Raw genomic sequence first — 26,193 nt, forward strand, 5'->3', positions numbered from 1 at the left:
GGGAAAGGACAGGATGGGAACGACAAAAACTTAAAGCCAGTGGGTCGCGTCGGAGCCTACTGAAGACCAACTCTAGAATTAGGGAACATTTCTACAATCTGCAGGGAGGCGCGGGACGGCCTGACTCGAGCTGACCTGGCCCTGAGCACATCTGTGCGTCCGAAGCCTGTCCTGGGGGCACTGGGAGAGCCGCTCTCCCGCGTTACAGGGGGCCTTAGGATGCCTGGGGCTGGAAGGTGGTTCCCGTTTGGCGCAAGCCAGGAGGCGAAGCCGCGGGGCTCAGTGCCCCGAAATGCAGTAGGTCTTCCATTAAGGCAGAATTTAAATTTTACTCGACAGCGTGGAGAGGCAGCTGAGAAGTCAAAGCAGGTGACACGGAGCGTTTCACTCTCAGAGACTTAGCCCAGAACTTGGAGGCCTGATGCTCCGCACGCTCCCCTCTCGGCCACCCACGCCCCCATTCACCCATACTGCGCCGTTATCTGTCTGACTGACATCTTGGCCAGCCAATGACCTTTAAGGCTGTGAAAGCGCCTGCCCCCAGGAGTTGGGCGGGGCAAGTAGTCGGAATGACAAACATCTACACCAATAGCGAGGAGATTTCAGGCGCTACGGCCACAAAAACCAATGACGACAAAGAACCGTTTCGAAAGGACGTGCCAGGCAGCCAACGGCCGGTGCCGCTGCGGGGGTCGCGTGCCTTCCGTTCCGAGAGGGCGGGGCGGATCCCAAACGGAAGGTGGTGGTTGTTGGTGCCGAAGCTGGTTTGAAACTGGGGGTCGGGCCCGGCCGTCGTTGTTTGAAGCTGTGGCCCAGCTTCCGGGCTAGGCCGTTCCTGCCCGCCCCCTCCCCGCCTCCCTTCGGACCCCTGAGTCCCAGGACCGGCTCCTCGCCCGACTCGCGCCCCTCCCGCCTCAGCCCGCTGTGGACTCGGCCCGCACTGCGGCCCCGCCGCCACCATGTCCCTGCACGGCAAACGGAAGGAGATCTACAAGTATGAAGCGCCCTGGACCGTCTACGCCATGAACTGGAGTGTGCGGCCCGACAAGCGCTTTCGCTTGGCGCTGGGCAGCTTCGTGGAGGAGTACAACAACAAGGTGGGCCGGGCAGGGACTCGGAACCCAACTGGCGGGGAGTGGGCCCCGAGAGGGCCCTTTCTGAGCCGGAGCCCAGACCTCAGAACCCTCCTGCGGACTTGCCTTAGAGCCACGGAGGGGTTCCTCTGTCTGGCCCTGTGCTTAGGGTTTCGCACTTGTCTCATTTATTCTTGGTAGCATTCCTGTGTAGTTGGGAGTGTAATAGGGAAACTGAGCCACGGTTTTGTGACTTGCTTGGGTCAGACAGCTGTTGCGTGGTGGAAACAGGTTTTAAAACCGGATTTACACCGCAAAGCTACGCCACTTATTCCTCCCGTTCCCTCCACTCCTGCCGCATTGCTTCATTTAGGGGGCGGGGGAGGGAAGAGGGAGTGATGGCTGTGAAGGAAAATGCAGGCGCTTGAGTTGGTGGTCATGTACTCCACACTAGTTTTCTGCTAGAGCTATTTATTGCACAGGCTTCCCCGCCCCCTGCTCCCACTCCAAGGTGCTACTCCTGGATTCCCAGCCCTACTGCCAGGATTGCCATTGCTATTGGTTGCAGATATACATCCTCTGCAAATCAATCTCTTCGGAAATCTTGGCTTGTAGCTTGATCCCGCCATTGTTTCCAGAATAGAGAAAGATGACACTTGGCCTTATCTTCTTGGCTTCTTTCATGCTGTCTTTAACCTTTAGTAGTAAGTCTTCCTGGACATTCATCAGTTTGAGAATTCTTTTTTTTTTTTTTTGAGAATTCTTCATAGAAGCACTGGTAGTAGGGGGAAGCTTTTAAGCAGTGTAAATTTATTTTTGAAAGCTGTTGAATAAGTAAGTCAGTGGCAAGAATTTTCTTTCCTTTATCCCTTAATCGCTTCCTTTTATTCATTTGGAGTAAAAGTTGTGAATGATAGTGATCAGAGCAACTGAAAGCTTTGGCTAGTGATATTTAAAGAGAGTACTCCTGCTCCATGCCATGAGCATCAGATTTAAGAAGAATAAAACTGTTCAGTGACAGGCCTGGTGCAGGGGGAAAAAAGCCAGGTGGTCTAAGGTTGGGTCCTTTTGGTTCTATTGACTAGCTGTGAGGTGTTGCACAGGCCAGTTTTGTTATTTCTGACCAGCGTTTGCTGTAGGAAAGGGGTTCTGTTTTACGTGTGAAGGTTTAAAAAAAAAACCCCACAACATTTGAACATTTTAAGTTTGTTTACAGTTTTTCAGGAGCACATCTGTTTCTCTAGAGTAGGTCTTAATTCTTGGGAGTCCCCTTTGAGAAACTGATGAAAGCCATAGACTTTCATTGCCCAGGCATTACACCTACACAAACAATTTACAAACAAATCCCTGGGAATACGTGCTGATCTTTATGTCCACCCATTGCCAGGCCAAGACATAGCTTTATTTCGTTTTCTCTGATACCTCTTTCTTCCTTATGGCCCATAGTGGACAGCAGAACTGGCAGTGGAATTCAAGGTCCTGATGTGGACACCGTGTTAGTAAATTAAGACCACTAGAACTATTGTTTAAGGACACATGTGAAAAATTAAAAAATAAAATAAAATGTCTTTCAAAGGGCTTGAGTCTTTTCATGCAAATTGATGTTTTTTTTCTTGCAAATTTTTCCAGGGTCGTTGGGTAAACAGCAGTAGTCCCATTTCACAGCGAGGAGAAACTGCCACAGTTAGGTTGCTGGTAGAATATCAGTGGAGTATTGGTGGCAATCCTCCGTTGCAGGAAATCTATACCAAAGTTTGTCCTTTCATTTAGCAACTATGTGGAGCTCCTTCTTTGTGCCAGGCACACAGGTAGTATGGCCTTAGTAGTGAAATGCAAACTAGTAATCCCAGTATTAACAGAATAGCAGTTAACTATATCTTAATCACATCATGTAGGCAATGCAGTGTCTTAAAACTACTTTTGTGCCTCCACCTATCTGTAAGTCAGGGAATTTAAATTCTGTGTGTGTGTGCGTGCGCGCCTGCGCCATGGATGGACACCTTTGGTAATCTGATACCAGGAGACCTCTTATCATAATTATGTTTTCAAATGCATAAGATACATAGGATTATAAAGGAACCAATTACACTGAACTATAGATATCAAAAACTTTTTTTTAAAAAGTGGTAATATAGGCCAGTCCTTGTGGCAAGTGCTTGTAGTCTCAGCTACTTGGGAGCCTGAGGCAGGAGGATCACGTGAGCCCAGAAGATGGAGGTTGCAGTGAGCTCTGATGACACCACTACACTCTAGCTTGGACAACAGAACGAGACTCCTTCTCAAAAAAAAAAAAAAAAGTGATACAATAATATGTATTTTAAGATTAACTCATTAAATTACACCATCTGGTGTAAATATTACTGTACTTTTGAAGTAGTGATGAGGGTAAGCAGCATTTCAATATGTTTAACAACTGCAATATGATGCAAAAAAGTTAGTGATTTCTATTGGTAACAAAGTCACAGATACTCATGCTGGTGTGGATAGCTGCCCCTATGTGTAATTGAAGGAAACAGTAAATTTTAGCTAGAGGTTAGTGGAAATATGAATGTATTTGCCAATTCAGGAAAGTTTATGGACCCAAGTTAAGAAACCCTGCTGTAGAGGATGTGCGCCTAGGGGCTGGTGGGCAGTAGTTCTCAGGCTAAGTTTTGGAGAAATCCTGCCATGGAGGTGGCAGACTTCATAATTTAGAGGAATTTAAAAATTATTGGTTGGGATTTTCAGACCTCTGGTTCCTGCTTGCTGTGGATAGTGATTGCCAGCAGAGGAAAGGATAAATTAATTCAAATTAACATTGATGAAATGGTCATCCTTTTTTAGTGTGGAGACATCGACTAAGAAAACATGATTATAATTTTTTAAACTTTGTATTAATGTAATCGTGTTTTCCTGTCATAAAATTGTTCCGAGTTGGTTGGTGAAATTAAGTCTGTTAACATTTCAAGACCTTGACTTCCAGATGTTCCATCATGTGAATAAATTTGGGAATTGTTGCAGAGTAAAGAATCAGATTCTATCAGCTACACCTGGAATAAAAAGCCCCTTTATTGGTTGTTGTGTTTTACATTATTTTTTTGTGGTCTCTGCAGGGGGGATATAGCAGGACTGGTGTTGGAGCAATGGTTCTCTAAATTTTAGCCTGTGAGAATCCCTGGGGGACTTGCACATTCCTGGGCTCCATCTCTGAAGTTAACAGACACTCAGGTGATTGAGACACAAGTGGTCCAGATGACACTCTAAATACATCACCCTGGAGTTACCTTGGCATCCACTGACCAGAGGCAGGAATGCAATATTTTTGCATTTGCATGTTTCTAAACATTGGTTCTGCCCTTCCATCCAAGTTCACCCATAAAAAAAGCTCTATTAACAGATAGCCTCTTTGAGATTGCCTGCGTTTAGATCTTAGTCCTGCCACTTCTCAGTTTTGTGTGGCCTTGGACAAGTTATCCCTTGTGCCTCAGTTTCCTCATCTGTAAAAATGGGGGTAATAAGTAATAAGTGCACTTACCTTATCAGGTTGTTATAGATTAAATGAATTAATGTATGTAATGGACTTAGAAACTCCGCCTGGCATGGAGTAAGTCATATAGAAATGTTAGCTATTAATCATTATCATTACTGTACCTGTAATTAAATATAATTAAGGAGAATTATGGGTGTTGGGTAAATTTGACTTTTGTATTTTCCAGAGAGGAATCAAGACTTTTGGCCAGAAAGGTAACTTAAAAGGCCATTATATTCATTCCCTGCCATTTGAAGACCCAGTGGGAAAAATGCGCTGATCCCTTTCAACCCAACCCATTTTGCAGTCTAGCAGCTTCTTGTAGTCAGACTCCAAGTAGTACAATGTGCTAGTTTAAACCCATTTTCTCTTGTTCTACCTGGCTTACCCACAGTAACTCAGATATGGGAGGTTGGCATTTCTCCTGAGTTGACAGTATCTGTGGTTTTAGATAGATAGTATTTATTTCCCTTCTTTTATTGGGAGAAGATAGGGAGCAGGTCATGGGTTTCTATTCCACTTAGGTGCATGTTCTGGGATTGGTTTTGAATAAAGTAGGCAGGGTGATTTGCCCTAATGTTTAACTAACTGACTGCTTGTGTGCTAAGATTTAGCATTTAGAGAGCATTTTTGAGGTTCTGAGGAGAGAGACTGTAGGTATATCTCATCCTTTTTGAAGAATCCTAGCAGTGAGTCTGGGTACCTTATACTTGAAACGTACATGAGATGAATACTTGCTTTGTCAGCCTGTGTTGATTCCTCTGCTATTTTTAATGCAGTTGCTTTATATATTTGGTACATAATTATTTTGACTCTGGCATATAATTTTTCATTTCTCAGTATTAGTGGTAGCCCTTCAGGATTCTCATTCATTTGCTCATTAATTCAACAAATATGTATTGAACACATATATTAACACATGCGTCTTAGGCACAGTGATGATGATTGGAAACCTTCTATAACCTTTGTTAGCAGTTGTAATATTGGCAGCAGTAAACAAAACATGTTTTAGTACACATCAGTTTTTTTGTTTTTTTTTTGAGACAGAGTCTTACTCTTTTGCCCGGGCTAGAGTGCCATGGCGTCAGCCTAGCTCACAGCAACCTCAAACTCCTGGGCTCAAGCAATCCTCCTGCCTCAGCCTCCGAGTAGCTGGGACTACAGGCATGCGCCACCATGCCTGGCTAATTTTTCTATATATTTTTAGTTGTCCAGCTAATTTCTTTCTATCTTTAGTAGAGATGGGAGTCTCGTTCTTGCTAAGGCTGGTCTCGAACTCTTGAGTTCAGAGGATCCACCCGCCTCAGCCTCCCAGAGTGCTAGGATTACAGGCATGAGCCACCGCACCTGGCCCACAGCAGTATTTTTGATATTTAGAATATTGTATTGTTGCACTAGTCTCTGGCAAGACTGTCAGCAGGGGAATTTAAGGCATAAAATTCTTCTGCTTTTAACTTCCACCTTTTTCCCAACAGTGAGAAGACTAATTCCCCCTTGGTGTCACTGGATAAAAGTGCTGCTGCTTTATCGCTTTTTGCCGTAACCTTATTCACACAGACTTATTGGAGGTGCTGTGATTTGAACAAGGAATAAATCTGTGCTCTGTAGGTAGTCTGATCACCTGAGGCCTTGCTGCCAGAGCTCTCTGATCAGCCTTTGAGCCAGGAGCCAAAGGGGTACTATGCCAGAATTCATCTAAAAGTTTGACAGGCAGGACATCCGGTATCTGTAGGCACTGGTCCACAGTAGTGGGTCTGGGTCAGGAAGAGGCTGGAAGGGAGGACAAGTGGAAAAGACCAAAAAAAACTGCTTTAGACTCTCAGAATGTTGCATTAGCTGATTTTAAATATATTAACAATTGTGGGAAAATGTTCCAAGGACTGGAATGTTATGTTGATTTGGATAACTTGGGAGCTTATTAAAAAATTACACACATAAATACACATACACATTTACTTTCATGTTCTGTACCAGCACTGTGCATATTAAAGTGAAATACACGATTTCTTCCCTCAAGGAGCTTTTAATAATAAGGTAGACATGACACTTTAACAAAAAAATAAGATATGAATAACATGTAATTTATGTTGTTACTCATGAAAGTCATGAAAGTAAAGATGTGGTCATGCCTTCAAGGAGTATTTTATATTACATATTTGTTCCTTAGAGGCATCAGACGTAGTAATATTCACAGTTTTAAATTGAGTAAAAATGATCTTGCTTCATAGCTTTTTCCCTTTAGGGGCATTTCTTTCATGTGTTGGGATAAAGTGTTGTAAAACAGTGGTTTCAGAAAAGGAGTGAAGGTGGGAGATAGAAGAGTTTTAGCAGGAAGACAGGGAAGACTATGGAGAAAAAAACAGAAAGAAAAAGACCTAAATGTCAACAGTAAGATGATGAAAGTCAGATTTAATTTTTTTTTTTTTTTTTTTTTTGTTGAGACAGAGTCTCACTTTGTTGCCCAGGCTAGAGTGAGTGCCGTGGCGTCAGCTTAGCTCACAGCAACCTCAGACTCCTGGGCTTAAGCGATCCTACTGCCTCAGCCTCCCAAGTAGCTGGGACTACAGGCATGCGCCACTATGCCCGGCTAAATTTTTCTATATAGATTTTTAGTTGTCCATATAATGTCTTTCTATTTTTAGTAGAGACGGGGTCTCGCTCAGGCTGGTCTCGAACTCCTGACCTTGAGCAATCCACCCGCCTCGGCCTCCCAGAGTGCTAGGATTACAGGCGTGAGCCACCGCGCCCGGCCCAGATTTAATTTTTCCTTATGTTTTTACAGTATTATATGGAAGGACAGCATTATAATGATCAAATGGGTGTAGGAAGATGCAGAGAAAGGATATCTGTGGCTGTAGATTCCAATCTCAGAAGAGCGTAATTCTCTAAAATAGGATTTTTATGGGCAAAATGACTCCTTTGTTTGAGACAATGAGAAGGGGGTACAAAGGCTGGCAGCAGGAGCTTCCCCAGACCCCATGTGACACCTTGGGTAAGAGGGGAGCTAAGGTCTGTAAGAAGACACATAGATGTGCTGTCTTCTCTACAAGTGTTAGATGAGGCAGATTGGAAGAGAGAGTGAATTGTGAGCAGTTTGGCAGCGCCTTACCTCTGTTGGCTGAGGAGATGCAAAAGCTTTCATGTTTCTGCTAACTTGGAACATGGTCCTGGCCTCTCCCAGAGGAACCTCCTTTAGATCCAATAGGAAGAACTTAACTCATTCTAAAGGAACCAGCACAGTAGCTATTCGAAAGATACCATAAGAAAAGAGGGGAGGGGGGAAATGTTTTTACCTTAGCTGAAAAATAATGGCCAGTCCCACTGTGAATTCACAGAACTTAAGAAGATACAGCACTCCAAGCAGAGATACAGGAGATCAGGTAAAATAAGGCATGGTGACAGGAGAAAATGGAACATCCGCTGACAGAGCTTAGGAAAGTATTGGAAGAGAAAACTAAAATCATCACAGAATTAAAAGCCACAGGGGGAACAGAATAAAGATGAATATACACTGCTGAAAACAATAATGTTTAGGGAGGACAAATTGAAAAATGAAATAGAAATAAACAATTAGAATATGATAGATGCAGAAAATAAAGGAAATCTAACTTAGGTGTAATTGGTGTCCCTGAAGAAGAGAACCAAAGAAGTGAAACAAAAATTTCAAATATGTAGTTAAAGAAGAATTTAGAAATAAAGATTTAAGTGGTAAGTTCAAACTGTATCTCATAATTGGCACAGAACAGTTGGCACTAAAACATTTCCTAGGAAAATTTGTATACTGGAAGGATGAAGAAAGAATTCTTTGGACATTCAGGCAAAACTGTCAAGTCTTCTTGAAGAGAGAGAAAGACATTAAGCTAGCCACATTTGATGACAGAAGAAAATGGGGCAATGTCTATCAATCTACAACTATTGTATTATAGATTGTGCTGCTATAAATACCTGGGAATATACTTAAGCATATGTAAGGTTTGTATGGAAAAAATAATGCTAGGGAATGCAAAGCAAGGCTTGAAAAATGCAAAGGTGAACTCTGTTCTGGGATGGTAAAGCTTGGTGTCTTAAAGATGTCAGTGTCCCTAAACTTAAGGTGATCCCTGTTAAAAATACCAGTTTTTAATTGTTTTTTAGAACCAAGCAAACTGATTATTTCTACAAATGCATTTACAAAAATGGATATATTGTCAGAAAACTTCTGAAAAGAAAGAGTAATGAGGGAGATGGGAAACCACCCATCAGATATTAAAACATACTATAAAGCTGTAATAGTTAACATAGTTTGATACTGCAGGGGTTGATGAATGAACAGGGGAGAGTCAGAAGTTAACTCAGACTACATAAAGAAATTTAGTCTGTGTTAAAGATGATACGATTGAAGAAAAGAGATTTTCTAATAAGTGGTATTGAAACTGGAAAAATATGTAATTGGATCCCTACCTTAAACCTAGTGCCAGAATTCCAGATGGATTAAAAAATATAAACATACAACTGTAAAACATAGGAGAATTTTGTAATCTTGGTGTGGGAAATCCATAAAAGTAGAAATAAACTATATAAAAATAAAATCTCTGGCAAAACCAACCAACCCCACAAACAAAAAATACAGATGGTGGGATGGGCATGCGTGTAGCTCTGACTCAGTGGTGCAAAGGCAATTTATGTAACCAAAGCATTTGTACCCCTGTAATACTCTGAAATAAAAATATATGTATACATGTAACATCCTAGATAAAATAAATCTCTTAATACTTGTATATAAAGAACTACAAATCAACAGGAGAACAGTTGCCCAATAGAAAAGGGAAACAGATATGAATAATTTCCAGAAAAGGATATATAAATGATTCTTTTTTTTTTTTTTTTTTTTTTTTTTGGAGACAGAGTCTCATTCTGTTGCCCTAGTGGCATCAGCCTAGCTCAGAGCAACCTCAAACTCCTGGGCTCAAGTGATCCTCCTGCCTTAGCCTTTGGAATAGCTGGGACTACAGGCACGTACCACCACTCCCGGCTAGTTTTTCTTTTTTTTTTTTGAGACAGAGTCTCACTCTGTTGCCCAGGCTAGAGTGAGTGCCGTGGCGTCAGCCTAGCTCACAGCAACCTCAAACTCCTGAGCTCAAGCGATCCTCCTGTCTCAGCCTCCCGAGTAGCTGGGACTACAGGCATGCACCACCATGCCCAGCTAATTTTTTTCTATATATATTTTTTAGCTGTCCATATAATTTCTTTCTATTTTTAGTAGAGATGGGGTCTCGCTCTTGCTCAGGCTGGTCTCGCACTCCTGAGCTCAAACGATCCGCCCACCTCGGCCTCCCAGAGTGCTAGGATTACAGGCGTGAGCCACCGCGCCCGGCCTAGTTTTTCTATTTTTAGTAGAGACAGGGTCTTGCTCTTGCTCAGACTGGTCTCGAACTCCTGACCTCAAGCAATCCTCCCGCCTTGCCCTCCCAGAGTGCTAGGATTACAGGCATGAGTCACCGTTCCCAGCCATAAGTGATTCTTAAACATAGGAAGAACTGAACCTCATAAGAAAAAAAGCATGATAAAGATCTACTCCAAAGCAGATCTGAGGATATATAGATGTGTAACATGTGATAAGATAGAACTTTAATTCACTGGAAAGAACTTGTATGGCATGACTGTCCATCTAGCAGAAAAATTTAGAACACTCTCATTCACATAGTATATGAAAATCAGTTCCAGATCAAATATCTAAATATGAAGAAACGTCCACAAACAGTATTAGGAAATTTGTCCTGGGGCAATGAGGGTGAGCAGCGATGAAGGCAGTCTTTAAGCTAATCATTATTAATTCCAGACTCAACTAAGGAAAAGCGTGACAGATAATATAGTACATACAAATAAAAAGTTTCTCTGTGAAAATATACACCATGGACAAAGTCAAAAGACAGTAAAATATTTTCAAAACATGACAGACAATAGAAGCTAATTCACTTAGTCTGATAGAAAAATGGGCAGAGTATGAATAGCTAGTTCATGGGAGAGTAAATGCAAGTGATCAATAAATAGGAAAGATGCTCAACCTCACAGGTAGGTAAGGGAAATGAGAATTGACCTTGTGGTATTATTTTTCCATTTTAAATTTATAAAAATTAAGTTATTGCTTCTAGTGCTGTTAACAGTATGAGGAAATGAACATCTTTTTACACACTGCTGGTAGGAGCGTAAATTGCCACAGCCTACGTGGAAAGCAAATGGTGTCAATTAAAATTTAAAATGTACATACCTTCTAAAACAGAATTCCCACTCTTGGGACTTTGGCCTCCAGAAATAAAATCGGCAGTATGTAAACGTGTATGGGGGGCATATAAGAAGTAGTGGCAGGCCAGATGGGGTGGCTCATGCTTGTAATGTCAGCACTTTGGGATGCTGAGGTGGGAGGATTGCTTGAGGCCAAGAGTTCAAGACCAGCCTGCACAACATAGCAAGACCTTGTCTCTACAAAAAATGTTTTAAAATTAATCAGGCATGGTGGTGTGTGCCTGTCATCCTAGCTACTGGTGAGGCTGAGGTGAGAAGATAGCTTTGAGCTGAGGAGTTGGAGGTTGCAGTGAGCAATGATGGTGCCACTGCACTCCAGCCAGAGGGCAACAGAGTGCAGAGTGAGACCCTGTCTCAAAAAAATAAATAAATAAAAAGTAATGGCAAGAAAGGGAAACAATATACAACACTGGGGGAATCATTGAGCCATGTACTAAGGTACAAAAGAATGAGTTGGATCTATGTATTGACCTGAGGGATGCCCATTATTTTGTTAAGATTCATAGCCTTGGCTATAGTATCCCATTTTTCTAAAAGTTGAGGGAAAACTTTACACTTCTGTATATATATGTTTGACCATACAGAATAGCGTAGAAGCAACACACACTAAATTAATAATGTGATATCTTGGGGATGGTGTAGAGGGGAGTTATTAACATTTTTTTGCTGGATGCAGCAGTTCCCGCCTGTTATCCCAGCTATCGGGGAGGCTGTGGCAAGAGGATCACTTGAGCCGAGGAGTTTGAGACCACCTTGGGCATAGTGAGACCTTGTCTCAAAAACAAAAAAACATCAACTTTTAAAAATATGTCTATCTATGTTTTATTTGATTTTATGCAATGGTGATTCACTTTATAATCCTCTTAAATCTAAAAGTATATCTAAAGGATAAAATAAATCTAATTGAAAGATCATCAAAATAAATAGAACTTGTAAGTCTGAGCAAGAAAATGATAGAGGCCATAATGGTAAGAGGTTCAGATAGAACTAAGGTGTGTAAATTCTACCACTAACTCCCTTTTCCATTGGAGTCTTCTTATCGAGGAAACTTTATACAAATAATAATAGCCAAAGGAGAAACCTAGCATTGTTCTATTAATAAGTGAGCAGGCACCTCTAATGTGTGTTGCTCCCTCGTAAACTAAGTGGGAAATATGCAGCTTGGCCTTGAAGCCTCAGTGAGACTTTCTGCTTTTCCTCCTCTAATTCAAGGACAGACCCAACCTGACCTCCCCCACCCAGCTGTAGGTTCAGAGAAGCTTGAGTGGAGGGTGGCCAGACCCATTCTTTTACTGCTATCTTAAGTGTTTTATGGCTCTGGGTTTTGTGTCCTTTTACATCTTTATACGCTATCTTTCCTAACATATGATTTTCGAAAGTCTGTGGGTGCTCCATAGAATGAATATCTAGATTTAGCCATCATGTGGATCCTTAAAAGTTAGACATGGATGACACGATCTATAAATATACAAAGAAAAATCCTTAGGAGCATGCAAAAAGCTACCAAAACTAATAACTAATGTGGCAAAGTTACAAGATCCAATATCAATGTACAAAAATCAATTGTATTTTTATATAGTAACAGTGAATAACTGGAAATAGAATTTAAAAAACAATTCCATTTATAATAGCATAAAAATTACTTGGGAATAAAATTAATGAAAGAATTGCAAGACCTGTACACCAAAAACTTCAAAACATTGATGAAAGATAGTAAAGAAGGACTAAACAAGAGGAGAAATATGCTATGTTTATGGGTTGGAAGACTCGGTATTGTTAAGACGGCAGTTCTTCCCAGACTGATCTATAGATTCAACACAATCTCAATCAGAATCTCAGCAGAGGTTTTGTAGAATTTGACAAGCTGATTGTAAAATGTACATGGAAAAACAAAAATATAGAATAGCAAAACAATTTTGAAAAAGAACAGAGTTGGAGAACTCATGCTACCTGATTTCAGGACTTACTAGAAAGCTACTATAATCAAGACAGTGAGATACTGGCAAACAAATGGGCAGATAGATCAATGGAACAAAATAGAGCCCAGAAATAGATGAACATATACACGGTCAATTGATTTTCAGTAAAGGGGTCAAGATAATTCAAAGGAAAAAGGATAGTCTTTTCGGCAAATGATAACTGGGACAATCAGACATTCATATGTAAAAAGCAAAACTTGATTTATACCTTGTGTCATATAAAAAAATTAACTTGAAATAGCTTATAAACCTAAATACGAAGCCTAAAACTAGAAAACTTTTAGAAGAAAACAGGAGAAGATATTTGTGACCTGGGGTTAGGCAAAGATTTCTTAGCTGGGAAACAAAACGTATGAGCTTAGAAAAGAAAAGAAAAGACAAAATGTTATCAAAATTTAAATTTTTGTTCTTCAAACTCTGAAAGAAAATGGTGGAACAAGCCATACAGCTTCAGAAAAACAAATGTTTATGTGGCTCAACTTTGATGTGTTACAGGTTCAGCTTGTTGGTTTAGATGAGGAGAGTTCAGAGTTTATTTGCCGAAATACCTTTGACCACCCGTATCCTACCACAAAGCTCATGTGGATCCCTGACACAAAAGGCGTCTATCCAGACCTGCTGGCGACAAGTGGTGACTATCTCCGCGTGTGGAGGGTAAGCAGATGCTTGATGAGCAGCCAGGCAAATGGCTTTCTCAGTGTCAGCTGTTAGCAGTGTGGAGTCACAGAGAACAGACTGGGTTAGAGGCGGTGAGTGTCATTGCAGCGTGGGAGAAGCAAGTGATGCTTCTCTGGACTGACCTCGTTCAGCTTAGCAGATTTTCAGTCTTGCTGCTGGCTGCAGTCAGCCCTGGAAACCTGAGGCTCAGTTAACCTGATGTGACGATGACAGCTGTCAGTGGAGGTGGGGATACTTGGGACTTGATATTCTGTTTACAGCCAAGATATTTTTGAGTGAATTAAACAAAATAGCAAGCCATTAGATCTAATGAAGTGTGTGAGTGGATCTTGGAGCCTCCCCTCTCCTCTCAGCTGAGCTCTTTGTCAGGGGTGTCTCCTGTGACTGGGGGGCATGGTGCCCATCAAGGGTGAGAAGACTTTCCTCTAGAAAGATGTGGGATGGAAATTCAGAAAGCAAAGCTGGGCAGAGGAGAAAATTTGGAAAGAAGTACATTCAGGGAATTCCTCTGGGTTTATTATTCTTAATGATAAAAATGTTTTTCCCTTATGTCTTACATTTACTAAGATACTGTCTAAACAGGGCTTTTAAGACTTTTTAGGAGGATAAGACTGGCTGATTTTTAAAATTATTATTCCTTCAGGTTGGCGAAACAGAGACCAGGCTGGAATGTTTGCTAAATAATAACAAGAACTCTGATTTCTGTGCTCCACTGACCTCCTTTGACTGGAATGAGGTGGATCCTTATCTTTTAGGTAAGAGAGCTAGGGAGTGTGTGTTCCAGCTTAAAGAAGCATTTTCTCAGATACAACACTGGGCCAGGTTTTTGACCAGGGGCTTTTGAGGTACATGCATTATCCTAGAACAGGGCCAAGTGGGAAATAGGCTAAGTATGGAATGTTTATTAATTCTTTATATGGAGTTGAGCTTTCCCTGTGTCTTTATCTTGTCTTTCTGGAATCTGAATCTCAATCTGGAATCTGTCTGTCCTCTGGAATCTGAGGTCCTAAGGTGAAGATTGAGTACTTGACTCTCTTTGTAGCTTTCCTGATACCTGCCACCCGTGCTCAGAAAGTGTTTATGGCCACTTGTCCCCTGGGCTGAGCAGATGAGCAGGCATAGGAGGGAAGCTTGCATAGGAACCCCACTCCTCAGCCACTGACTTGCACTGGTTGTTTGCAGGCACCTCAAGCATCGATACAACTTGCACCATCTGGGGGCTGGAGACAGGGCAGGTATTGGGGCGAGTGAATCTTGTGTCTGGCCATGTGAAGACTCAACTGATCGCCCATGACAAAGAGGTAATGATGCTTTTCATTTTCTTCTTTCCTCAGATGCTTGCTGTGCCTTCAGTGTGAGAGGTCAGGCAGTTCTCTCACTGTTCTGTAAATTACATAGAAAAACAAATCTGACATCTTTTCTAAATTGAAAATAGTAATGTGCCAAAACAGTGGAAAACAACACTGTTGTAAAGTAATGCATTTTTTAACTGATGTAATTGACATTCTGCAGTCTATGATTTTTCTTTTCATGCCAGAGGTTGCTTTTTTTAAAAATAATGAAGTCTCTTACAGACAAACTGGGAACTGATGTGAATAAAAAATAATTGTAGCATAACACTTACCTCAAAACATATTAGCTTTTGGAGAGGGAAGGGAGACAAGAAGAGAGAAAATTTCCTGATGGACAAAGCTAATTAACAGTTTTTCTTTAAAAATGTTTTATGAAATTCTAATATGTTCACTTAGTCTTTATACTTTTATTACTATTTGCAGTTGAATATATTTTACTTTCATGGTGATGTTTCTTCTTTATTGGAAAAGCTGAGGAGAGCTATTTGTGACTGTGGTTTAAGCAAAGCATTCTAGGTGATTTTAGAACATGGTCATAAATCTTTTCTTTCTAGAGCCATTGCATGATGCTAGTACTCTGATTTCCTGTAGGTAGTGTTTCCTTTTCTTTTCTACCTTACCCTGCACAGCTAGGAGTATTAATATCTGTACAGATAAAAAGAATTCCTTGACCATAGGTCAGAAACTTGAGGTTTTTAACAGAATAAGAGGGTGGTGGCCAGGTTATCATTCTTAGTAAGGGGTTGTTCTTTGGCTTTCTATACTCCTAAGGGTAAGATTTGTTACAAGACCCCCGGACTTGACTGCTGTTAAACCAAGGGTCAGATGAAGAGTTTGTCCTGCAGAGAGGACCAGTAAGGAACTTCTGGAAACCCTCTTGGCATCAAGTGGAACAGGTTGCTACATTTTAGTTATGTGACAACCTAGCCTACTGTTCTCTGTGAGGTCCAACCCAGAGAGTGGGAACTACTCTTAAGTATTTAACCTGAGGAGATTTAATCCAGGGATTGCTTATAGAGGTGATGGCAAAGCTGAGAGGCCATGTAGGTAGCAGTGAGGTAATCTAGAGAATAGGAGCAGCAGGAAGCTGCTACTGCCTGTGGGCTGGAGGGGCCAAGGGAGGAGGCAGGGCTACCTGGCAGAGATGCTTCTGGGAACAGAGAGGGGGGAGGAGAAATACCTTAGTTTCTCCCTGTCTCCCACCATCCAGTTTCCCCGCAGGGCCTCCCATGGCTGAACCAGCCGGAAGCAGCCAGCAGACCTGGGACCCTGCCAAATCAGCCTGTGTGAATTAGTTTTCTTGTGATACAAAGAACAGGGAGAAGGGCCAGGAATGGATCTTAGCAGCAGACAGGCCTGGAGCAGTGTCCTGGCCTTGAACGAATGAACCCAAGGATGGTGGCTTTAGAGAAATAGTCACATCTCCCAGCACCTTGGATTTTTCTCAGTCCACCTCTCTTTAAGAAAAGAGTTGTGTGGGAGGCTCTCATTGCTACCTGGCAGATCAGAGTGAGGAGGTTTAGTACACTTGGGAGTTGTCACCTTCCCTTCATTTCTGATGAACCACACTGCTGGAGCACAGGTGAAGGAGCAGTCACTTAAAACTGAGAGAGCTTTATGCACTTGGCCACACTTTCCACGGGCACCTGTAGACTCTCTGTCCCTGAAGGTTACCAAGAGCCAGCATTGTGGGATACACATAACGATAAATATGCCTCTGCCTTAAAGTAGCTGGACAGTCCTAGACAAAGCCTTATCTGTCAGGTCCAGGCGCCTCCTTATTGATGACTGGCCCAGTCCCTTTTGAACCACTTCTAATGCCTGTCATAGAAAGAGAAGCATAACTTATTCATAGTCAGCCAGAGAAAAAGGAATTTAGGAGGTTGACTAGAAATGGAAGCTGACTTGGCGGTGTCCCTCAAGGGCAGAACCTCAGGAAGGCTGGAGCTGCAGTATTTAGTGAGAAGTTCCACTCATGGGTCCCCAGAAGTCAGCTGTCATTATTCTTGACCCCAGAAGATGGGTTTTATTTGGCAGTTGTTTTCTGTTTGTGTCTGTCTTTCCACTTATCTGGCTTTGGCTCTTTGTCCCTCTCTCTCTCTGAAGCTCTCCATTGCTCTCTGCCTCTGTTTCCTCATAGACATTAGTGATACGGAATGTTTATAGCAAATAATAAATGCAGGAAACAATGATTCAAACCTAAATTGATTCATTTATGGGAACACACCAACTAGGAGAAGAAACAACGTGTCCTAGGATAAAAGAGTCTTACTTAAACCTATTTGTGAATATAGGAACACCCAGGCCTCCTATGAGTCATTCTTGGAAGTGAGTCTCAGGTCCAGGTTTCACAGTAGAATCAGCTTGGCTGCTTCTACCTCTCAGATTGATGATCTTGGCCTTAATATGGCCATGGACCTGCCTCTGCACAAGTGACAGCCACCAAGGCCCAGGAAATGTCTTATTCTTGTAGTGTGGCAGAAGATAGCCCCTGCTCTATTGGTCGGCAGGATATATGTCTTTTGTTTTATTACGGGGGTTGGAGGAAGAAGACTTGGAAAGCAGGAATGTGGGAAGAAGCAAGCCAATTTCTATAGCAGAATGATCTTCACTCTTTGGGAAACCACTGATGTTAGAGCTCTCAGGTCCAGTACTCACAGACACTGGTTGGGCTTCATTTACCTGCTTCTGTGTCATGAGCTGGAATTTAGATGAACTGGACATGGCAGATTTCCCTGTTTTGGGAAAAGGATGTAATGGATGTGAATCTGACTGAAGCTTCTTTATTCATCAACAGGTCTATGATATTGCATTTAGCCGGGCTGGAGGTGGCAGGGACATGTTTGCCTCTGTGGGCGCTGATGGCTCGGTGCGGATGTTTGACCTCCGCCATCTAGAACACAGCACCATCATTTATGAAGACCCACAGCATCACCCGCTGCTTCGCCTCTGCTGGAACAAGCAGGACCCTAACTACCTGGCTACCATGGCCATGGATGGAATGGAGGTGAGTACCCTGCTCAAGCTGACATAGGCCCTGCCACTTAACTCCAGCACTGCTTAGTATATCTAGAAGGGTGGTTCTCAGCTGGTGGCAGTTTTGCTCCCAGGAGATCTTTGGAAATGTCTGGAGATATTTTTGATTGTCATAACTCAGGGGAGGCAGGTGGTGCAACCAGCATCTAGTGAGTAGAGAGCAGGGAGGCTGCTAACCATCCCATAGTGCACAGGACAGCCTCCCAACAGAGTCTTGTCCTACCCAAAATGTCAATAGTGACGAGATTGAGAAAGCCTGATCTAGAACAAGGACCATGTGTTAAGAACTTTTAATACTTGGAGAGTTGGAGCCAAGAAAAGTAGTATCTAAACAGTAAAGCAAATTGTATGTGCTTTTGGTGCTGAGAAAAAAAACAAGCAGTTTTCCGCTTCTGTAATCTGGACAGATTGATCCAGCTTTAGCAAACAGACCATTGAAATGGCAGCTCTCTCTGTAATCTTTTACTTGATAAAAGTGGTGAATTGTGGATAGAAATGATACAGCAGTTAACCCTGGTTTGGTGAAGCTAGTGCCTCAGATTCTGCCGTGGTGGGGCTCATTCTGTTCAGCTGAGATGCACAGAATTCTTATCACATGCACCTACTGGGATTTGGTGGATTATCCAAACTCAAGTTACCCACCCCTACTTCTCCCGTTCCCTATCAGTCTAAAGGCCTGGTGTTGCTCAAGATCATAAACTACCCATGTCCTTTGTTTTCTTTTCCCTCAATCTTAAGGACATCCTCTCTCTAATATTTTTTTTAAATCCACAAATTAAAAAGTTATGCTTAAAAATTTTTGTGTGCGTAGTGTTTTTTGTTTGCTTTTTCTGTGAAACTCTGAAGCTCCTGGACCTTTTACTTGTTATTTCTGCAGGTGGTGATTCTGGATGTCCGAGTTCCCTGCACACCTGTCGCCAGGTTAAATAACCACCGAGCATGTGTCAATGGCATTGCTTGGGCCCCACATTCATCTTGCCACATCTGCACCGCAGGTAACCATGGTGGGGCGAAAGTAATGGGGCAGGGGTGGGGACTCTGCCACTCCTAGCTCCTTAGAATTGTAATCTTTACTATTAATGTTTTCCAAGGACAGTTTTGAGAGATTTACATAAAGTAACTAACTGGAGCCTCTCCACACTAAAGCAGTGCAAATTTCCAGATAATCTTGTATCCTTGGTGGATATCAGCACATCTTCCATATACTACTTACATCATGTATCAGTTACAGGCCTGTGCCTCATACTGTCCCGCTGAAATCTAGGTTGGCACAGAGGACTCAGATCCAGGAATGTGGGGGAGGGGAGACATCTCTCTTGGATGTAACAGAATCTTTGGGTTGGTCAAGATAGACATCTCCCTGGGGCCTTTCAGGCTTCAATCTGATGAACCTACCTGAGCTTTGGATGCATTGAAGGGCCCTACAGCCTTGCCTGGTCAGTGGTATGTGACTTGTAGTTCTCATTTCACCGTTTCCCAGACCAAAGAACAAACCGTGTTCATTATGGAGCCAAAACAATGTAGTTTGGTGATTTTCTGGTATTTGAGCATTGATTTCAAAGGCATGAAGCTTTTCCTGGTTTTAGCTCATGCCCGTATATCTCACTGAGGAGAAGTTGGGGGCTCACTGCTGCCTTCTTTACTTCAGGTTGAGGTCTGCCTTCATTATTTTTTCCAGAAGTGAGGATAGGGAGGAAAGGGAAAAAAGAAAAGTATCATCCATTGTTCATGGAAAGCAGGACTGGCCCAGTAAGAGGCCCATTTTCTGTTCCTGGCTGGCTGCCTTTGCTTGGCTTGCTGCTGTTTTGTGTGTTGCACCTGTTTTGAGTCCCTTCCACTGAAAGAGCTGTTGCTGCAGCGTGCTTGGTTGAGCATTGAGGAAGGGAGCTTAGTGCTTTAGAGGTGCTGAATGTTTAAAACAGTCTCCCAGATCTCTTGACATAGATTGTTCCTAGGAAGGGGACCTTGCACCTTGCCCAGGTTATGTGGCCTGTTAGGGTTTAATTTATTCAGATTCCCTGTGCATCCAAGACCAGCTTTCACATCAGGACGCATAGTGGAATCAGGCAACACTGTGGCTCTGAAGGTCATTGCCTTTTGTTTTTTTAAATTAAGAACTTAGCCAGGCATGGTGGCTCAACACCTGTAATCCCAGGTGCTTTGGGAGGCCGAGGCAGGATGATCGCTTGAGTCTAGGAGTTCGAAACCAGCCTGAACAACACATTGAGACCCCGTCTCTACATAAATGTAAAAACTTAGCTGGGTTTAGTGGTCTCCCTATAGTCCAGCCTATGGTCCCAGCTACTCGGGAGGCTGAGGCACAAGGATAGCTCGAGCCCAGGAGTTTGAGGTTGTAGTGAGCTATAGTGACGCCACTGCACTCCAGCCTCGGTGACAGAGCAAGACTCTGTCTCAAAAATTAATTATTTGTTTTGACTATAAAAGTTACATAGCTAGGCATGGTGGCTTGCATCTGTAGCCCTAGAGACTTGGGAAACTGAGGTGAGAGATCACTTGAGCACAGGAATTTGAGGTTACAGTGAGCGATAATCATACCACTGCACTCCAGCTGACCTGGGTGACAGAACAAGACTCCATCTCTTAAAAAAATAAAAGTAATTTGACCACATTACAGATCACTTAGGAACTAGAGAAAAGTAAACATAACACATAACCTTACCATCCTAATACTACCACCTTTCTCATTTGATTATTTGTCCTTCTAGTCATTTTCCCATGCTTATGTATATATGGTTTTTTTTTTAAGGTGATTACCATCTTTCTCGTGTTTCCCATGGCCTTGTAGTAGCATGTGTCCACACAGTACTTTCTGTCAGTCTTCTGTACATCTTATTGAAGTATAAATGTCCCTAAAACAGGAAAAAAGTTCACGTTATATTGAATTATCAGAGAAGGATTTCTAACCACTCAAAATATTTTAAGTGGCTGAAAATGACATGTTTTGGTATCCCATTGTCCTCTCCTGATGGCTGACCCAGATGAGAGGTGCCCATCTAAGTCCTGTTCTGACATCCTAACTCTGGTGCAGTGGATGGGGTCCAGGGACATCTGAATGGGACATGGAGTCAAGGCCTAGGTTTGAGTTCTGGCCCTGCCACTCACCAGTGGCAGAGCTGTGTGGTTTGGGGCAAGTGCCTTTATGTTTCTGAATCTCAGTTTCTTCATCTATAAAATTGGGGCTTAAAATAAAACCTCCCTCACAGGGGCTTTGGTGAGCAAATGCTTGTGAACTGTGACTCACTCCCCAAATGCAGGGAGTGAGTCCATCTCCATTGGTTGAGTTGTGACCTTGCTTGCTGGTTTTCTTTGTCCCTAGCGGATGACCATCAGGCTCTCATCTGGGACATCCAGCAAATGCCCCGGGCCATCGAGGACCCTATCCTGGCCTACACAGCTGAAGGAGAGATCAACAATGTGCAGTGGGCGTCGACTCAGCCCGACTGGATTGCCATCTGCTACAACAACTGCCTGGAGATACTCAGAGTGTAGTGTCAGTGGCACCGTGCCCACGAGGCAGGGGCTTGTGTGCTTCCCGCCGCTGCCCCACCCCCAAAGTAAGAAGAAACATGTTTCCAGTGGCCAGTATGTCTTTCATTGCTTTGCACCCTCTGTTACCAGAAGCTGCTCTAGGAGTTCCTGGCCAGTTACCCATCACTCTCTGTGCCAGACTCAGTGCTGTGTGGCGCCTCCTCAGCCCAGGGCTGAGTTTTAAGATTTTCTCTCCTTTCCTCTTCTCCTTTGGTTTCCTCAATTAAAAATTTCTGTATATTTGTTTGTCAGTTGTCATGTTAATGAGCAGTCAAGCACTGGCTATGTTTGTATTCATCTGCCCCAGATGTCTCCGTCTGTTTGCTGCCCAAGGCAGCAGCCCGTGTCTTGTCCACGTCCGTGTCCATGTTAGCACTTACGTTTACGTGGGAACAAATACCAATTTGAAGTTGTCTCTCCTCCTAGTATCAATGTCTTTAACAAACTTCAACTTTGTATATTTTTTATCAGGCTAATTTTTTTATGAAAAGAACTTTACTCTTTCTGGTTTCTGCCTTTGTTTTATAGTTCTCCCTCTTTGTACCTTCCTCTCTTCCCTCAGTGCCTGGAGCTGGTACTGGGCCCCTGACCCCATGAGCAGTTTGCCTTCTTGAGTCACTGCCTGAGTAGTACATACCTAACCGGGAGTCCCGAAACCACCTTGGTGCTCTGAAGTCTGCTGACTCATCACACCTTTTCTCAGCCTGGCTCTTCCAGAGGGCATTCTGGGCTCGCAGTGAGACATAGGAAGCCTTCTGTTACACCCTGAAGTGCCACTGTCCAGCCCCACTGGTGCCCACTGGGAACATGGTAGAGCTGACATAGACAGGCTACTTGGGGTGCCTGACTTGAGGGGAATAGTTTCAGGAAGCTGAACTTAAGAGCATATTTTCAATACATAGTTTCAGAGTCTGTTTTTCCCTCCAAATATAAGCCCCCGGCTGTTCTATTTCGTATCTTGAATGATAGGCAAGAATGATCTCTGAGCTGAATTTCGGTATTTCTGTTGGTTGAGTTTACTGTGCCTGGCAGAATATTGGCCGCTTTCTGGATCAGGTGCTCTGTCTGAGGTGAGGGGTCTTCTTGGGAGGCATACAGTCCATGCTTCTGACCCTGAACAAGATCTGCAGAGTGTGGGAACTGACAGTTCTCATGTGGCGACCCTAGGCCGTAAGTGACTAGATAGCTAAAAAGAATTATAGACCCCTGGGTCAGCCAGTTAAGAGCGCTACCCATACCTGTCAACCCCTCCCCTCCCCCAAGTTTAGGTTCTGAGCAGTATTGGGCTTGTAGGCTGCAGCTGTCTGTGCTGACTTACAGGCCGCAGGTGTCTTTCCGTTACATGAATGGGTTCCATGGAGGGGGCTTGTGTGTGATTCCAGTGTCAGGTGAGTACTTGGGCCAGGCAAAGTTTGGGACATGCTCTGGGGGAGAGTTGGCCAGGTTCATCATGCTGTGCCTAGTGCCTGAAGGTTTTTAAGAACCTTTGTGTTGCTCATCTGGGATTAGGAGATAGCAGGCCTTATGGCTGATGGTTTTGTCCACTTAGGCTCTTACCTGCTTGAGAAATAAAGCAGCTCATTCTTTGGTGCCCTTAAACTCTTTTTGGTTGAGTCTTCCTTTTCAGAAGCAGATATAGTTGTATGTCGAAAGTCATAGCTCTTTGCTTTTACTACACAGGGGCTTCTCCCAAAGGAAAAGCCTTCTTTTTTAGTCAGGGTATTTCCCCTTGTACCTTTTTACTTTGTGGTTCTGATTTGGGGGCTCTTTGGCTGGCCATGTGCTTCAGGTAGACTCTCTTCGTTCACCACCAGATTTGTACTACGTCGTTTGAAAGACGTAAAATGAGCAATTCTTGGTCAGAACCCTCTTCTGCTATTCATTGTGCTTGATAATGGTTACTGGATCCTTCTCTCAAGGGCAGCAAGTCTGAGTTGGTGGCTGCTTGCTCTAGGAGGCCATCATTTCCTCCCTGTGGGGAAGGGTCTGAAATGGAAGTAGGAGAGGTGGAAGGGTGGTCCTTCTGGGGCAGAGCTGACCTCCACTGAGTTCTGAGTTAAGATTTTTTTCCTGATCTGCACTTAAACCTGGTCTGAGTGGTAATATTTGTCAACTAGAACTCAAAAACAACTCAAAAAAAATTAGTTAATAATAATAACTAGAATCTATTTGGAAAAAGTAGCTATTTACTCTGGACATCAACAACTTTTAAGTATTTTTTTTCCTTGCTCTGTGGACTCCCAGGCCTGTCGTCCTTCCTTAGGCCCTGCGGTGCAGTCCTCCTCCTGACGTCCCAGGTTAGACTTCTCACCTTCCTAAGCCAACACACACATACTCACTCGCGGTGGCTGGTCTTTTGATGTCCTGGCTGTCCCCCTCCCTTTACACTGTAGGCCAGATGACCCATGGCTGGGGAGGGGATTTCTGTAGTCTCAGGATTTAGAAAGCCCCTTAGCTAGCTGTGCTCTAGGAAGCACAGATCTGTTGTAGTTTCAAAAGCAAGTCTGTTTAATTTGTTGAGATTCTCAAATTGCAGCCAGTGAGACTGAATGGAAGGTGCTGGATCTGCTCTCCCCGAGTGTGAGAGGAGCAGCTGCTAGCACTTTACCAGAAGGGCCACGTGGGCTCTAGCTCAGCTGGTGATAGCCCCTTTGCTCTTGGCAGGCTGGGCCAAAGCTGCCTGTGCTTTCTTGGTCTGCTCTGAGGAAGGATGGAGGTGCTGAACAAATGAGGCCTCAGATCTCTACCACCAGGGAGCTAGAGAATGGGTCAAGTCCAGTATAGTCATTCAAGGACTTGAGTTTTTACATTCTGGAGATTGAAACCTCTCCTTTCAGGGAGGAGCTAGCCTGCAAGGTTAGAACTTGAAGAGGAAAGATATGTGATAACTAGGTGAGAACTTCTTACCAGAACTTGGATCAGCTCTCAGAGAAATGGCTGAGATTCAGGAAGAAATACAAAGAATTCAGAATCCTACAAAGTTTTGTTTATAGTTATGACTGAAATTTTAGGATATTGAAGATGCAGGAGAAAATCAATGGTGTTTTCTTTAGATCAAAGGAAGAGATATTAGAGGGCACGAAGGTCTGAGGTGGGGAAGCATTCAGACTGTTGTGTGGCTGTGGAGTGAGACCATGTCCTCAGCCTGGGTCAGCCTTTCTAGACCATTCTGGGGGCACCCATGATGCTGGGTCCCTGTGGGGACAGGATGATAGCTCAGGGCAGAGGGAACCCTTCGCTTCAGCAGGGCAGCCATGGGTGGTTTGGTGGTAAAAGCCTACAGCTGTTGAGAGTCCCATGCTCTTCCACACCAGGTTCTTCTTGGTTGTAGGTTTGTACAAAGCAGAAGCAGAGGTTGTAAACAGTCATGCAGACTTTCACCCCTCCTTTTTCTCTTCTTTTCGCTGCCTCTTGCCTTTCCACTGTAGAACCTTCTTCCTACTGCAACCTGGGCCTTGGATTCCTAGGCTGTAAGGACATGTAGGAGCTGCAGGGTTTACCAAGAATGGGAGGGCAGCCCAGTACTGTTGTCCCTCCACCTTCCCCACTTTGAGAATATGGCAGCCCCTTGGACTGCCTGGCTTGGGGTAGGGGAGACCATTGAAGTAGAAGCCTTTCCCTTTACTGTCTGCACTCCAGGACGAGGAAGGAGGGTCATGCTTGGCACTTAGGTTGGGTTTTCCCAGGAAGAGAGCTGAGCTGAGCCGTCACTGTGAACCCTGGGCCAGGCCCTGGCTGGGTCAGCTACTGAGAGTGTCTCATGTTGCAGAGCCTTGCCCACCTCACCCCTCTGCACCCTCTCCTCCTCCCATAGTTGTCATTGCTGCTAATGGTCAAAGTCAAATGTGTGGCCACATGAGATGGACCAGGTCCTCTCAGGCTACTTTCTGGATGTCATTTTTTAAACATGGAAACATGCAGGTGCCTTCCCAAAGAGGCTTGGACCGGTATATCCAACCAGAAACAAATAAGCTAAAGAAAGTTTGAACTGGAGAAGAAACATGTTGACGGTCTGTGTAGGAAAACTATAGGTACCCACCTCTGGGACAACCCAGTGAATATGAACTTGTGATATCTACTATTTAAAAGAAATGTTCTCGCCTTGGGTTGATTGTGGTATACAGTGTGTTACGAAAATGGTTGCGCTGCAGCTTTGAATTGGTTTAGTTAAGTATGACTCACTCGCTTTGGTTCCTGTGTATTTTATGACCTCTTTTGCCAGTGACTTTCCCTCCCCTCAACCCTCAATGTGAATTTGTAGCATGATTGTATAAACCTCTATGTAGAAAATGGACACTTCTTGCTCTCTGAAATGTTAAGCCCTGATCCATTTCTGTGCCCTTTAGCCTATATGTCTGAATCTACTTTCTTGTTACATATTTAAACTTTCCCTCTATACTGTAGGTTTTGTGGCATCCCATGGTCAGGTGGAGAGGATGCAGCCCCTTGCAGAACTGTACTGTAACCATTTTTCTTTTATTAATATTTTCACAGGACTTATTGTACACAGGGCTTATAATAAAATTTTAACACTGTGCTGTGAAATGACGATGGGAAATCTCCGTTGAAGTCTACTTCAAAGGCACCTGAAAGTGGAGTGTTATATCTATGACTTTATTTCTTGTTTCCTAAGTACATTAAACCTAATTTTCACCCTTTCATTCTGTTTCAGCCTCCTGTATAAGAAGTACCGTATTTTCTGCCCATCATACTTTGTAATAAAACTTGAACATGTA

At 43.3% G+C, this 26,193-nt stretch overlaps 1 protein-coding gene across 2 annotated transcripts; it reads left to right on the forward strand.

Annotated features, from left to right (window-relative positions):
* The first annotated feature begins 745 nt into the window (after positions 1-745).
* Positions 746-26,193, forward strand: DCAF7 (DDB1 and CUL4 associated factor 7). Of its 2 annotated transcripts, XR_011234901.1 has the most exons (8): positions 746-1,097; positions 13,338-13,496; positions 14,164-14,275; positions 14,703-14,821; positions 17,670-17,879; positions 18,786-18,903; positions 21,246-21,483; positions 26,130-26,193. XR_011234901.1 is itself a non-coding variant. In XM_069482752.1 (7 exons), exons 1-7 carry the CDS (start codon positions 960-962, stop codon positions 21,416-21,418), a joined length of 1,029 nt encoding a protein of 342 aa, XP_069338853.1. In that variant the 5' UTR covers positions 759-959; the 3' UTR covers positions 21,419-26,123. The 2 variants fall into 2 exon arrangements, 1 of the variants encoding a protein (XP_069338853.1); XM_069482752.1 differs by lacking the exon at positions 26,130-26,193 and having other exon boundaries at positions 759-1,097; positions 21,246-26,123.

Source organism: Eulemur rufifrons, chromosome 9 (assembly GCF_041146395.1).
Source record: "Eulemur rufifrons isolate Redbay chromosome 9, OSU_ERuf_1, whole genome shotgun sequence".
Taxonomy (NCBI): Eukaryota; Metazoa; Chordata; class Mammalia; order Primates; family Lemuridae; genus Eulemur; species Eulemur rufifrons.